General features: G+C 40.0%; 1 protein-coding gene across 2 annotated transcripts in view; it reads right to left on the reverse strand.

Moving 5' to 3' along the window:
* fgd (faciogenital dysplasia) overlaps window positions 1-13573 on the reverse strand; it is a 267818-nt gene extending 254245 nt beyond the window's left edge. The window contains exon 1 of one of the 2 annotated variants that reach the window (XM_072280391.1): window positions 13333-13573. In XM_072280391.1, coding sequence (XP_072136492.1) covers window positions 13333-13477 — 145 coding nt within the window. In that variant the 5' untranslated portion in view covers window positions 13478-13573. The remainder of the gene's footprint in view (window positions 1-13332) is intronic. The other variant, XM_072280392.1, reaches the window with a different exon arrangement.
* Window positions 13574-15331: the final 1758 nt, after the last annotated feature.

A 15331-nucleotide genomic window follows, 5' to 3' on the forward strand; every position in this document is an offset into this window, starting at 1 on the left:
CATGGCTGGCATGTGATATCTTCTGTAAAAGGACTGTAAGCTGCAAGCACATTGACAAATGTTTACATTTAATTTACGAACAAAGTTAAATTTGACATAATCTTGAGAGTTAATGTAATCTCAGATCCACAAGATTTTCAATTTTATGGGGCCACTACCATTATACATAACACTATCTATAAAGAACCCTGCTACATTCTAGCTAAACTACTGTTAGTATGTAATCTTTCTTTTCAGGCAATGATGAATTATGAGAGGCAATTTTAAGAAATCAAAAATCCAAGCTGCAATCCAATATTTGAATCCGTTATTGTTATATGCAAAATGCATTTGAAATAGCCATGAATTTACCAAGGAACAGCTCAGACAAAGATTGTTTTCTTCACAAAGCTTCTCACTGAATAGAATTCCACATGATGTGTTCATCACGCTTTAATGTTCCGACTTCCTCCGACACGTACAGGTCAAAAGTTGTATTAAATGCAGGATACAAGTGGACATTTGGGTGAAGTTATAATTTTCAACATCATTCTGTTTTCCACTTTGCTTTTAAGTAAGTTTTCCATCAATAAGTATATTAAAAATACTACTTTCTCTATAAAGAACTACAAATATAAATAACTACTTTGTTTCAACATAGTTTTTTTCAAAAGATATATACATTTCAGTTTTACAAAACGGAAAGGTACTTCCTGAAATTATAGTTCTGGCAGACTGTTCTATTGTTAAGGTCCCTGCAGGATTCAATACCACTGTTGCAGCAAAATAAACTACACAGCATTGACAGCCAAACCACCATTTTCTGTTAATGAAAAGGTTTCAGTGTTTACCTAAACAAGTACTTTCAGTTGCTGTAGGTACAAGGTCAGTTACAGAGAGCCTTTAGGCTGATAGTATGCTTGCTCACTTTGTTTTGAAAATACCAACTTAATTAAAACGCTGACTCAGAAAAGTAAAAATCACATACTTCACGGCTACAGATTAGTTGTCCAGTTCCACCATTCAACATCATTACAGTCAAAATATTAAATACTTGCAATTAATTAAATGGATTTACACAGAGATGTATTGTCTATAGCCCAAACATTTTTTTTGTATTTTTAATCAAACTCCAACATTTGACCTCACATAAATTTCATCCACCAATTTTAGTTTTTACTGTTGTAAAGGATTTTTGTAAAAAAATGTTATATATTTCTCTGACATTAAATGTACCTATTGAAACCTACTGAAGTATTTGAGCATAACATGGTCACCTGCAAGAATATATTAGCCTTGGAAGGATTCCAGCATAAATCTATCTGTATCCCCTGATTTTAGAACATTATTGGGAATTTGATCAAAAATATGAAAAGGACATGATAGAGTCAGTGAAAGTAAACTTTTTCCACTAATTGCAGAGTTCAGGGCGAGACAGTCCTTGTAAGAAACCTTTTACAAAGTCTAATTTGTTTGGAACTCTTGTTCCTGACTACTGATACTAAATCAACTGTTAGATGTAAACATAGAAGTAGACTTCAGTTAATAGAAGGTTTTAAGATAGTATATATAGATGTGCTCATGAATTTACAACCACAGATTAGACAAAATCTCACTGAACGATGAAACTGGCCGAGGAGCTAAGTGACCTATTCCTATTCCTCATCTCCTACCCAATTATGATAAACTGATTTGAACACTTTCTGGTTTGCAATCCATCAAAATAATTATAACCCATAGCAACACACAAAGGTCTAATCACCCAGTTACAATGCTCGATTTTGCTGGTACAAATTGCAAGCAATTTGCATGGAAGCCATCTGGAGCAGTTGTATAATAAAAAGTTCCACTTACCATAATTTCTAAACATTTTCCACTGAACCACCCCCACGGCACAGTTTCAGCAAGAAAAGAAGGCAAATTTTAAGGAGCTAAATTTGGGTACATTATAAGATAAATTACTGAGAAGAGCCTCCATTTGGAAGTCTTACCATTAAGAATCTGCATGCAGATTCTGAGAATCTATGTGTAGTTATTGCACAAAAGAATAAACAGGCATATAATTAATTAAATTATATAGTGGTAACCAAGTACTGTAACCAAGTTGATCTGTTCACCGTTAAAAACATGAAGAATCAGATGAACTTAAGATTCTTCCTTTTAAGTAAGAATACATTGAGGCAAGAAACCTATGCTATGCAGCAGAGGAATGTCACAAAAATCTTCATGCTTAATCAACACCATTGAACACACAGCGCCTATAAAACATATCCCTTGGAAGCTTTCATGTTTTATTGTTCTACAACATTGAATCACAGTGGATTTTGTTTGGCTTTTTTGACACTGATCAACAGACTCTTTCGTGTCAAAGTGAAAACAGACCTCTACAAAGTGATCTAAATTAATTAGAAATATAAAACACAAAATAGTTAATTGCACAAGTATTTACCCCCTTTAATATTACACACCAAATCGTCACTGGTGAAGCCAATTGGTTTTAGAAGTCACATATTAGAAATATGGCGATCACCTGTGTGCAGTATGAAGCTTCAATTGATTGGAGTAAAAATACACTTGTATTCAACTTCCGGTGAGTCAGTACCCTGGCAAAAACTACACCATGAAGACAAAAGAACACTCCAAGCAACTCCACAGAAAGTTTATTAAAAAACACAAATCGTGAGATATATACATTCTATGTCACTGAATACCTCTTGGAGTAGAGTTAAGTCAATCATCAAGAAATGGAAAGAATATGGCATAGCTGTTAATCTGCCTAGATCAAACTGTCCTCAAAAAGTGAGTGAGTGACTACGCAACAAGGGGACTAGTAAGGAAGCCCACCAAGAGACCTGTGACAACTCTGGAGGAGTTACGAGCTTCAATGGCTGAGATGGGAGAGATGGTGTACACAACAATTGTCCAGGTGTTTCACCAGTTGCAGCTTTATGGGAGGGTGACAAAGAGAAAGCCACTGTTGAAAAAAAACTCACATGAAATCTTGGCTAGAGTTTGCTAGAAGGCATGTGGGAGACTCTGAAGTTAGCTGGAAAAAGGTTCTATGAACTGATGAAAACAATATTGAGCTTTTTTTGGCCATCAGACTAAACGCCATGTTTGGCATAAGCACATCATCACAAACACACCATCCTTCCTGTGAAGCATGATGGTGCATCATGCTGTGGGGATGTTTCACTGCAGCAAGCCTTGGGAAGCTCATGAAGGTAGAGCATAAAATAAATGCAGCAAAAATCCTGGAGGAAAACCTCATGCAGTCTGCAAGAAAACCGTGACTTGGAGAAGATTTGTTTTCCAGCAAGATAATGACCCCAGGCATAAAGCCACATCTACACAGGAATGGCTTAAAAACAACGAAGTTAAATGTCCTGGAGTGGCCAAGTCAGAGTCCTGATCTCAATCCAATTGAGAATTCGTGGCTGGATTTGAAAAGGGCTGTTCACTTACGATCCCCATACAATCTGACAGAGTTTGAGCAGTTTTGTAAAAAAGAATGGAGAAAAATTGTAGTGTCCAAATGTGCAAATCTGATAGAGACCTATCCACACAGACCCAGGTCTGTAATTGCTGCCAAAGTGCATCTACTAAATATTGACTTGAAGGCAGTGAGTAATTATGCAATCAATTATTTTGTGTTCAATAATTATCATAAATTCAGACAAAATTGTAGAAATTTGTTTTTGCTTTGACATGAAAGAGTCTTTTTCTGTAGATCAATAAAAAAAGCCAAATTAAATCCATTGTGATTCAATGTTGTGAAACAATAAAACATGAAACTTCCAAGGGGTGTGAATACTTTTTATAGGAACCGTAGACTTAGCAGTCATAAAACATGTGACATGAATTTTTAAAAATGCTCATTTTCTATTTTGTAAAATGAGACTTCAAAATGTGCACTGCAAACCTTAATACTTTAATGGTATATCAAAACAAAAATAATACCATCTATACTTATTTGTACAATAAGCTTTATACAAGCATGTCTTAATGAAGGATTTCTAACTGAATCAAATTGATTCCATTCTTCCCTCCGTCTCCATTAAGGACCCCAAAAAGTCCTTGCAGGTGATGCAATGCTTCACCTGTGAATCTGCTGGGGTCATCTATTGTGTCTGCTACACTGAGGAAACCCATTGTAAATTGGGGGACCGCTTTGTCAAGCACCTCCACTCTATCTGCCAAGAGTAGAATTTCCCAGTGGCCAAACATATTAATTCCAATTCCCACTCCCATTCCGACACGTCAGTCCATGGCATCCACTTGAGCCAAGGTGAGGCCACCCCAACGGTGGAGGAGCAACACCTTATATTCCATCTGGGTCGTCTCCAACCTGATGGCATGCATATCAATTTCTCCTTCCAGTAAAAATTGTTTTCCTCCTCCTCCATTCTTCTCTCTTCTTCTCTAGCCTCTTGCCTCTTCTCACCTGCCTATCACTTTTTCCTGGAGTCCCTCTTCTTTCCCTTTCTCCAATGGTCCACTCTCCTCTCCTATCAGATTCCTTCCTCTCCAGCACTTTATCTTACCTACCCACCTGGCTTCACCTTCTAGCTATCCTCCTTCCCTTCCCCCAATCTTTTTGTTCTGGAATCTTCCCCCATCCTCTCCAGTCCTGAAGAAGGATCTTGGTCTGAAAGGACGACTCTTTATTCATTTCCATGGAGGCTGCCTGAGAGGAATATGGGCCAAACACTGGCTAGTAGGAATAACATAGCTCTCAAACTTTTGTGGTATGAATATTACTTGCCATTTTTCAGCCCATATGGCAGTTACTGCACACATTACTTCATTTGCTGAGTTACAAATGGAATTGAGTATTGTGCTGTTCTGAGCGAACGTTCCTATTTGACATCTTCTCAGAAACTTTTCTATCCATGAACTTGTCTAAATGTCTTTTAAACATTGTAATTGTATCCACCTCTACAGTTTCCTCTGGCAGCTATGTTAATACAAGTATTAGGCAATGGTATCTCTAATAAGAGAGTGGAACCACCTACTATTTAGTGACATCACCATCTCCAAGTACCTTATCTGACTGACCGAAATATTCTCCAGACTGGTCATATAAAATGTTGTGGTTAGAAGACTAGATCAGGGGATAGGTTATCTGCAGCAACCAACTAGCTCTTGTAACCTCAATCATCCACCATCTACCAGGCAAGTCAGGAACAAGTTGAAGTTCTCTCCACTTGCTTGGAAGACTGCAGCTCCTACAACTAAACATTCCCGACAAGTAACCCAGTCAAAGCAGCCACTGATAGGAGAGGAGAGTGGACCATTGGAGAAAGGAAAAGAAGAGGGACTCCAGGAAAAAGTGATAGGCACTTCATTCACACCCTAACTTAGGGATTCCCAACCTTTTTTATGCCATGGACCCTTACCATTAACCAGGGGGTCCATGACACCAGATCGGGAACCCCTGCCCCAAATATTCATTTCTTCCACCACAAAATCAGTGGAGTGTGCAACCAAGTAGAAAACACACTGCAGTGCTCACTCTGGATACATTGATAGCATCACCCAAACCTGCAATCACAACCTCCCAAAAAAAACAAGGCAGTAGACACATAGGAACACAAACAAGTCACACCAACATCTTGATTTGGAAATGCATCACCACTGCTGGGTCTAAATCCAATGGATCATGGGAGTACTTTCACAAGGAGCACTGGAGCGACTCTAGAGTTGCTCACCATTGCCTGCTTGAAGCCATTTATGGATTTATGGATGGGTATTAAATGCTGGTCTAGCCAATGATAATTTATCCATTCTTCAGGATCTGATGGAAAATAAAAACATTATCAATTTCATTCCAAGGGATTCAGAATCTACAACTCACAAATCTCCGTATGAAGATGTTTGTGATCTTAGTCTGAAATTGATCATTCCTGTCTGATTCAGGAATAAATTAGCTTTTAAGTATATTTATAGTTTCTTCATTCCAACTTCCATTATCTGCAATTCATGATTAACTATACTACTTGTGATCAAACAGACTGACATTAATTTCTGATTTCAAATTGAACATAATTGCTCTGAAGAGCTCCATGTTGTTTTACATATGAACAGAAATCTATAACCAATGATAAATCATCCCTGACATATATCTGTAATGGAAACATGAAGAACAACAATCTTTATTTTACATGGTAACTTTAATAAAGCAGAGGTCACAAGGCTCTTATCAGGATTTTTGACAAATAAAACCATAATCTTAGTCACATAAGGTAAATGATTACAAATTTGGTCAAAGGGGTACATTTTGTTGAACATCTTAAAATAGAGCTAAAGGTTTATGAAGAAAATCCCAGAGGTTTGGTTCAAGTTGCTGAAGGCACAGCTCCTAATTGCAGAGAACTAAGAATAGTAGATAATCTGAACACCAGAAGACAGAGATCTGAGAGTTGATCAGAGAGCTGGAGGAGATCACAGAGATATAAAGGAGCATGGTGAGATTTGTAAATAAAGATGAAGTAGCAGTGTTTAGAAGGAGCTCATTCATGGGAACACAAGCAGAAACGATGAAAAACGATCACAGCATGAAGTAATAGAAACAAAAGCAGAAGTGAGGCACAATTCCTTAATTTTCAATTCTCATGTTTCATGCAAGCAAGACACTTAGAAACATTAAATAATTTCAAGCAGAATTATAATTTACAGATGAAAACACAAGTACTCCTGTGCATATTCCCAGCTCTCCTTGTATCATTAGGCTGCAATTATTTACAATTTAGGTAAGAAATTGCACCTAGTAACTTCTGTGGTCCAGAAGTTCTTCTGGACATTAACCGTAAGGCCCATTGCACGTCAATGCACATTCTGTGCACTAACTCAGCACTGTAGTCAGAGTCTTTCTCCAGGGATGGAAATGTCAAATTATAGAAGTCATCGCTTTGAGGTGAGAGTGCAAAAGTTTAAAGGAGATTTATATGGCAAGTTTCCTTCCTTTTGCAGAGAGCAATGGGTGCCTGAAATGTGCTGTCAAGAGTGGCAATGGAAGTGAATATCACAGCAATGCCATATCTGCCTGTCTGTGTGGGTGGGTGGGTGGGAGGAAGGAAAGAAGCTTGTTTTGTTGTTGTTGTTTTGCACTGTTGTCATTGCCACTTCTGTTGTTTTGTGGAGCATTGTGGGCTTGCCGGAATGTGTGGCAACACTTGTGGGCTGCCCTCAACATATCCTTAGATTGCGATGGTTTTCAAACGCAACCAATGTCTTCCACTGTATGTTTTAATGTCCATGTGACAAATGAGTTAATCTGAACGTTTAAGAGGCATTTGAACGGACTGGGACACAGACCACCTACAGGTACACGTACAGCTGAAACGAGCATCATGATTGGCACAAACATCGTGGCCCATAGGGCACATACTGGTGCTTTACTGTTCTATATTCAATGCAATAGTCTCTTACACACAATGTCCAAGATGCCTGGGACATTTAACAAGCAAATAAGAAATGTTAGGTCACAGGACATGGTACAGAAGCTATGGCAGAGGAATCAGGAATTTGGGGTAAGAAGGTCAAGCTGACACAAACAGCTACTTTTGGAACTGGGATAAACTTTGCATCATTATTATTGGAAGAGTTATGCTTCACATGTAGTGGGAAGATTAGCAGGAGGGATAGTCCAAGGCGAGGTTACCTCACCCTGCAACCCTGATCCCTACGGATGACCGGAAACAAGGGAAACTTTGGGCTGAAGGGCACTGCCTGCAGTAGGTTCCATGCACCATAATTCAAAGATCGGAGAAAGGCCACTGAAGAAAGCCTCACATTCATCACAGAAGATAGTTTCCGCATGAACAATCTGCATGCAGAACTAAATTTGCCAGACATGGAGCCCAAACATGCATTACAATCTGTTGGATACCACTGTATATGTCCAGAACCTACAATGCATCCTATGCATGGGGAAACTACATACAAAAATCCTGATCGTCATTACAGTTTGTGTAAGTACTGATCACACTCACTAGAAAACATTTTGTGCAGCCCACATAATTGTTGTCCAAAAGACAGAATTCCTAGGCCAATTATAATTTTATTAAAAAATCATTTTCAAAATTCCAAAAATCTGCTTAGAAATACCCTCATGAAACCAAACATTATTCTCATTACAAGTGAGGTTATGTTCCTGTAATATCCAGCTCCTTTAAATATTCAGAACTGGTGAATTGCAAACTCATGCTAACTAACACAAAGTTACTGACCATCAAACACCAACGAACAGAGTATTTCACAGGAACTGAATACTTCGCTTTTTGAGGACGGTTAGTGGGCGTGTAGTTAGGTGTTGAAGAATGGTGTCACACCAACTTCAGAGCATAATAGAAATTTGCACTTAAAAATGTTTCTGATGTGGGGAAATATCCCACGTCTATGATCAAACTGATGCAAACAAGGGGGAAAAAAAACGGTAAGGTGGATAAAATAAAAACAGGTGAAGAGATAGAATTCAGAGAATAAGTTTCAGAAGTCCAGAGCACAGGCAAGCACAGCTGTTAATGGGAGGGTGAATGATGAAGAGGTCAAGATTCAGTGGACTAGTGACAATGGGAGGTGGGAAATGGTGACAGTGAGAGGGAACTGGAAGACTTGAGGAAGATTGAATCAGATAGGTGAGACACGAGTTAAAGAATTTTGATATGGAAGTACTGTGGGACAAAACACAGACAGAGTCAGTAGAATATTGAAACAGTGTGGGATATGATACCGAGTTGTGATTACCAAATTTAGAGAGGTGCAGCAGGGAAGGCTGGCAAGAAAATCACACCGGATAAGGCATGACAGTCAAAAGAACCAAAAATGGAATAATGTATTTTTTTCTTCATAAGCAGGACACATTTCTTCAGGGCACGACTTCAGGATTGAAGGACGTCCTTTTAGAACCGAGATGCGGAGAAATTACTTTAGCCAGAGGGTGGTAAATCTGTGGAATCTGTTGTCATGAGCAGCTGTGGAGACCAAGTCATTGGGTGCATTTAAGACAGAGATAGATAGGTTCTTGATTAACCAGGGCATCAAAGGGTATGGGGTGAAAGCCGGGGAGTGGGGATGACTGGATAAAGTGGATCAGCCCATGATTGAACGGCAGAGTAGACTTGATGGGCCAAATGGCCTACTTCTGCTCCTAAATCTTACTGTCTTATGGTCTTACGCAAGACTGTTGGGGTCATCTATTGTATCAGGTGTGTGTGATGCAGCCTCCTTTATGTGCTGATGAATGGTCACAGCCTGAAATGTCAACTGTTTATTCCCCTCCACAGCTACTGCTTGACCTGCTGAGTTTCTACAGCCCTTTTTTTTTGTGTTGGACAATGTTTCCAGCATCTGCAGAATCTCTTGTGTTTATCTTGTATTTTTTGTCCAGACCATTGTGAAAGAGATCCACAAAGTCTTTGCACTGGTTAGCCAAAACAAGGATGAAGGTACTAGCAAAAAGCAATTTGGAAAAAAAAGAAAGATCTTGAGCTTAATTTTGCTTCTGAGAATGATTCTGGAGTAGTGGGAAGACCTAGAGGGAAAAAAAAAAGCCTCAGATTGAGGGATGACCGTACAGATGTACATAAAACCATTAAGGATACATATAGTTTTTTTTCAGGAAAGGGGGAAACTAAAGGGCAGAGGTTTCATGTGAAAAGTGGAAGATTTATATGGGACCTGAGGGGGGCAATTTCATCAGGCAGAAGGTGCTGTGTTCATGGAATGAGCTGCTAGCAGAAGCAGTTGAGCTAAGTACAATAACAAAATTTAACAGACATTTTGGATAATTACATGGATAAAAGGGGCTTAGAGGGATATGAACCAAATATGGACAAATGGGATTAGCTTGGTGGGCACCATAGTCAGCATTGAAGAGTTGTGCTAAAGGGCCCATTTATATATCTATTACTCTGTCACTCATATAGTCTAACCAGACCTGGCAAGGAACAGCCAGATCTATTGTGCATAAGAAATGCTCAAGATTACAACTTTTCTAGGAAAATACTATCTGCTCACAAAACAGCAGACAACCTTTCAATTCCTTCCATAAATTATTTTGCCCCTTCTCTGCCAAGGATCTCAGGCTCACATTGTTCTCCATTTGCAGTGGGGCAATAACTCCATCATCACTATTTCCTGCTCATCTGTTACCAGGAGCTTAGCATACTCCTGTTTTCTGTCTCATGCATCATATCACATTCATGCATTCTAGTACTCACTCAGCTTCCCTCTATAACCAAATTCAACCCCATCTCCTCTGAGAAACATCTGTGTGGAATGGAAAGAAGCCAATTGCCTGAGACCTCTGCCACAGGTCCTTCCCCCTTTCATTCTTTCTCCCCTCCTGGATTGTCTCCTTGCATGTCAGCTTAAGAAGTGTTCTTCTGATTTAAATGTTCCATATTTTAAAGGATGATACTTTCTCTCCATTGCACACTCAATGGCCTGAAAAGGCAAGATAGCCAGTGTGCAGGAAGTTTAATATCAATAGGGGAGAGTTAAAGGTTAAAGGGAGTGGCTAAAACATCATTCAAGATGGACTGATGGAAGCAAATTACTAAATGTCAAATCCTGAGAATGGGAACCAGATTTAATTATCTTCCCCAAACTAATAAACAGGAAATAATTTAAGTATTATCAGTGTTGCAATTACTAGTCAATTCCCCAGCTGATATTTTTTCTACTTTTATTTGACAATTTTTTCCATGCTAACTGAAATTTATAATGCATAAAAGTTTCAAACAATAAAACCAAAATTCTGTATATATTCTCCAAAGCTGTGATCATCTGTGCCAATCAATATATTTATTAACAAAATAATTAAAATTCTGTCTGTCCTGGTCCACCAAATGTTCTGAACCACTGACCAGGACTTTTAATCACAACTGTGTACTCCGTGCTCACAGTACAGGAAAACTGTCACGCACAATCTGTATAGCCCCTTGGTACAAAAGATAGAAATCCATGCCATATTTTCCTGTGAGAGCTTTTCATCTACGACAGTGCAGGAAATAAAATCATGATGTCCTGGTCACTATCTCAAAATAACAACAGATAAATCAGCTTCACCCTAAAAAAAAAACAATCTGGGAACAGGAACACCAGCATTAAATTTATGCAACCTCTTTTAACATTACAAAAAAGTACAGCCCCTTAAAAAGTAATCACAGAGAAAATTTAAAATTCCACACAAAGAGAAGATACAAAAGCACAAAAGCATGTGCCACAAGGTTCAGAGATAACTATCCCACTGTTATAAGACTATAACCTTGTGCAATAACCTCACAGTTTACCTTGTCATGACATTGCACCTTATTGTCTGCCTGCACTGCACCCTCTTCATAACTGTAACATTTTACTCTGCATTTGTTACTGCTTTTCCCCCTGTACTATGGACTGATGTGATGAAATGATTTGTATTTCTGGCATGCAAAACAAAGTTTTTCCCTGTATGTGACAGTTATAAACCACTTCAATTTAAACTATCCAAACAGATTTTTTTTTTAATTATCTTATGGCAATACTTGTCTGATTGACTTCTGGTTGACAGAGAATTCTCAAATGATTTGCTTCTGTGCTCCTGGCATACTCCAATGCCAATCAAGTAATTGAACACAATCAGCTGATAATTTTCCAAATATTCATTTTAAAAACAGAAATGTTCATGACTCAAAAAGTGATGGGTACAAGCCCAAAAGGACATGAAGACTTAGTGAGAGGAGGCTGAGGGGTTGAAGCATATGATTTCAGAAGCAGTTGTTTGAATCTAGTTCCTTGAATCTTCTACCTCATTAAGTTTTTTTAAATTTTCTGCTTCATCCAATATTGTCCACCACCATACCTCTCTACTCCCAAATCCCAAAACTATGTACCTGGTAATGTCCAGTGCTCTCTGACCCCAGTGATGGCGCGTGGCCAAGTGGTTAAGGCATTGGTTTAGTGATTTGAAGGTCGCTAGTTCGAGCCTTGGCTGAGGCAGCGTGTGTGTCCTTGAGCAAGGCACTTAACCACACGTTGCTCTGCGACGACACCGGTACGAAGCTGTATGGGTCCTAATGCCCTTCCCTTGGACAACATCGGTGGCACGGAGAGGGGAGACTTACAGCATGGGCGCCTTGGAAACCTTCCAAGGCGCAAATCCATGGTCTCATCAAACTAACAGATGCCTCTGACCCCAGAACCAGATTGTGGTTCCTAATTCCAGTCACCTCATTCCCCAGTGTTTCCAGCTGCAAAAGCTCTCTCTGTGATCCCAGATCCTATTTCAGCATCCTTACAAGACCCATCCCATTGTCCCAGTTATGTGACCAACCAGTCCCCATAATCATTATGACACCCAGAGCTGCAGGTACAGTTGTTGCTTGTGGACAGGTAATCCAGCGAATAAAATCATTCAAATCCCTTCATTGCAGCTTCTAGTCTTGAAATCAGTTTTATGAAAAGTCCTAAAATAAAAGCTAAAACTCCAAAGACATCACTATTGTCTTCCCGGGAAGGAAACTTGTCAAAGTCACCAAGTTATCTCCATACATGATTTCAATTCCCAATTTACTGACGTAGCCTAAATTACTGGGATCTCACTAGGGCTTCTAGGAAGCACCAACCATGTCCAGGAGTACAGTAATATATTTAAAACCAGATATACATTTAAACTAAATTTTCGAGCTCCACCAGAGCACAACCTCCCTTCCCAATGGCAAAAGACCAGCGTCGATGATAATACGATTTGGCGCAATATCATTGTTCTTAGAAAGCTCAACCTTCACCTTACAAAGCGTGAGCAAGAGTGAGAGAGGTGAACGTTCAACAAATGGATGGGAGGGGAAAGCGAAGAGTTTCAAGCCAACCTCCTCCCACTCTTCCTCTTCCCTCCCGAAACCCCCACCAACCGGAATAACATGTATTTCGGGAATTACTTATGCACAAAACACTCTCCTGACTGAATATTACAGCAAGTGCTAATTATATCTCACATCTGTAAATGCACACCTTTACGAAAAAAACAAGTAGTTTTGAAACAGTCGCTGATTTTTTTTTCACCACCTTCGGCCAGAAGTATCACGTTAAAAAGAACTTCATTACTTATCTAAAAAATAACATAAAGAGGTCCCCCCCCCGTACCGACAGTAATAACTCAACCGCCCGTTCTTCAAAACTCGCTTAAATATTGTGTCAATCAAAGTTCAAACTCAATGTGCAGAAAGTAAACGGATGCCCAGCAGCTAACTTCTATCCACCCACAGGTCTTTCATCAAGTGATGCCAGTTTGCAGTCAGGGAAGAAGACTTTCGTCAGGGGCACTCTCCCCAGATGTGTTGCCAGCTGCCCCGACTTTGCTCTTCAACTCACCGCGTGTGGCTGGCGCGGCTGTCCCCCGCCGTGGCGGGCTGCGGCTCTCCTTCTCCCCGGGCTCCTGCCGGGACCGGCTCAGCGGTGACACCCTGCAGTTCAACTCCTTTAGAAGTGCCGCTTTCTCGGCTCTGCCCAGCTGCATCCCCCCTGCTTCTCTGAGACCCGGCGCACTCCAGTTTGCAGCGGCGGCAGTGCCCTCTCTCCGCTCCCGTTACCCCCGAGTCCCGTCTCCCAACTCCAGCCCCGGCTTTGCCGACCAGCTCCCGGTTCTTGCGCGCGCCGGATTGCTCGCGCGTGCACGGTCCAGCGCGCGCACCACTTCCAAGTGGGACTGTCTTCCCAAAGAATCAGCAGCTTTCTGCTTGAAGTTCCAACTGCCTCAATATCTTACAGCCAGTGATTTTGCAGTATTACTCGCATATAAAACCTACCTCCACTCCCGCCCCCATCTCTGTTTTCTTCTTCTCCAGGAATAGAGATTAAACTTGTTAAAGTGTCAATTCTGGCGGAGCGGGACATCTGCTTTTTGAAGCACATCCTTCAGATCACCCAGTCCCAACACATTGGAGCTCAATAAAAAAAAACAAAACCATGTTCCTGACGATTCGTTTGAAAAAAAACACACACAATTTACTTGTATCTGGAAAAAAAGAGGACATGCGTTACATAGAAAGATTACAAAAAATACTTGCATTGAGGGGAGTACTGAAGGATTACATGAAAATGACAAAAGCGTAGATGTATTCACACAGTTAAATGTCATGGACCAGTGCTCTTTCTGTGGAATCCTGACATCAAAAGGAGACATTTTATATCACGATCCTTCACCTTCTATTGAAAGTACAATACATATCATTCTATGCTAGTGCCTAGATGCACCATCCAGTCAGTGGTAGAATGTGCATTATTTGGAAAAGACACCGAATTCTGAGCATGTACATGCAGAGGCAATACTGCTCAGGGTAAGTTATCCCCAACCCACATGAAGCTCCAAGAAATGTAGCATTGCAGAAATGCAACTAATCTCAAGTTACACTGAACCTCTCAAAGCTGCATAACATTAACAACGGGAAGAGTGAATAATGGGCTCTAGGTATGTGGTGTATGTGTAGGAAATTTATTTTTCCCATTCCATATAACTCACAGATTACAGCAGCAAACCAAGGTACCAGAGTCTTTTTATCTTTCTGAATGACGGTGCTGTCTGGTTTAAGCTGCTTCCAGATATGTTCTTTTATTTAAAAAAAAATAGATGCAAACGTTAACAAGCTTGGTTAGTGTGGACAGCCAATCCATACCACTCATTTGCGGAACTGGGTGAAACCAGTGTTTGGCGCTTGCTTAACACTTACCTCTCTGCTGGAAGATTATATGTTTGAGCCTCATTTGCTGAAAACACATTCTTAGAAATTCCAATAGTGCCAAAAAGATGCACTGGAATGGTCCTGCAACACCAGTGAATCAAAATTCACTGGTAAACAAAGTTTAAGAAGTTAGTCAATAAAATTCCACCAGATCTGGGAATACAGACCCACAATTCCTTGAAAGTTGTGTCATAGGTAGACTGGTTCATAAAGAGAACCTTTGGTTGATTGGTCATTATAAATCGGAGTGCCGAGTCCCGGCTGGGATGTTATGTTATTGAGAAAGGTCAAATTTAGAATATTGCATACAGTTTTGGTCACCTACTTACAGGAAAGATTTCATAAGACTGCAAGAGTACAGAGAGCATTTACAAGGATGCTCCTGAGACTTGGGGATCTGAGTTACAGGGAAGGGTTGAACAAGTTTGAACATTGTTCCCTGGAGTGTAAGAGAATGAGGGGAGATATAAAATTATGAGGGGTATAGATAGAGTAAATGCAAGCAGGCTTTTTCCACTGAGATTGGTGACACTAGAACTAGAATCGTCGATTAAGGGTGAAAGGCAAAACACTTAGGGGAACATGAGGGAGAACTTTACTCAACGGGGAATGTGAATGTGGAATGAGCTGCC

This window comes from Mobula birostris, chromosome 16 (assembly GCF_030028105.1).
Source record: "Mobula birostris isolate sMobBir1 chromosome 16, sMobBir1.hap1, whole genome shotgun sequence".
In the NCBI taxonomy this organism is placed as follows: Eukaryota; Metazoa; Chordata; class Chondrichthyes; order Myliobatiformes; family Myliobatidae; genus Mobula; species Mobula birostris.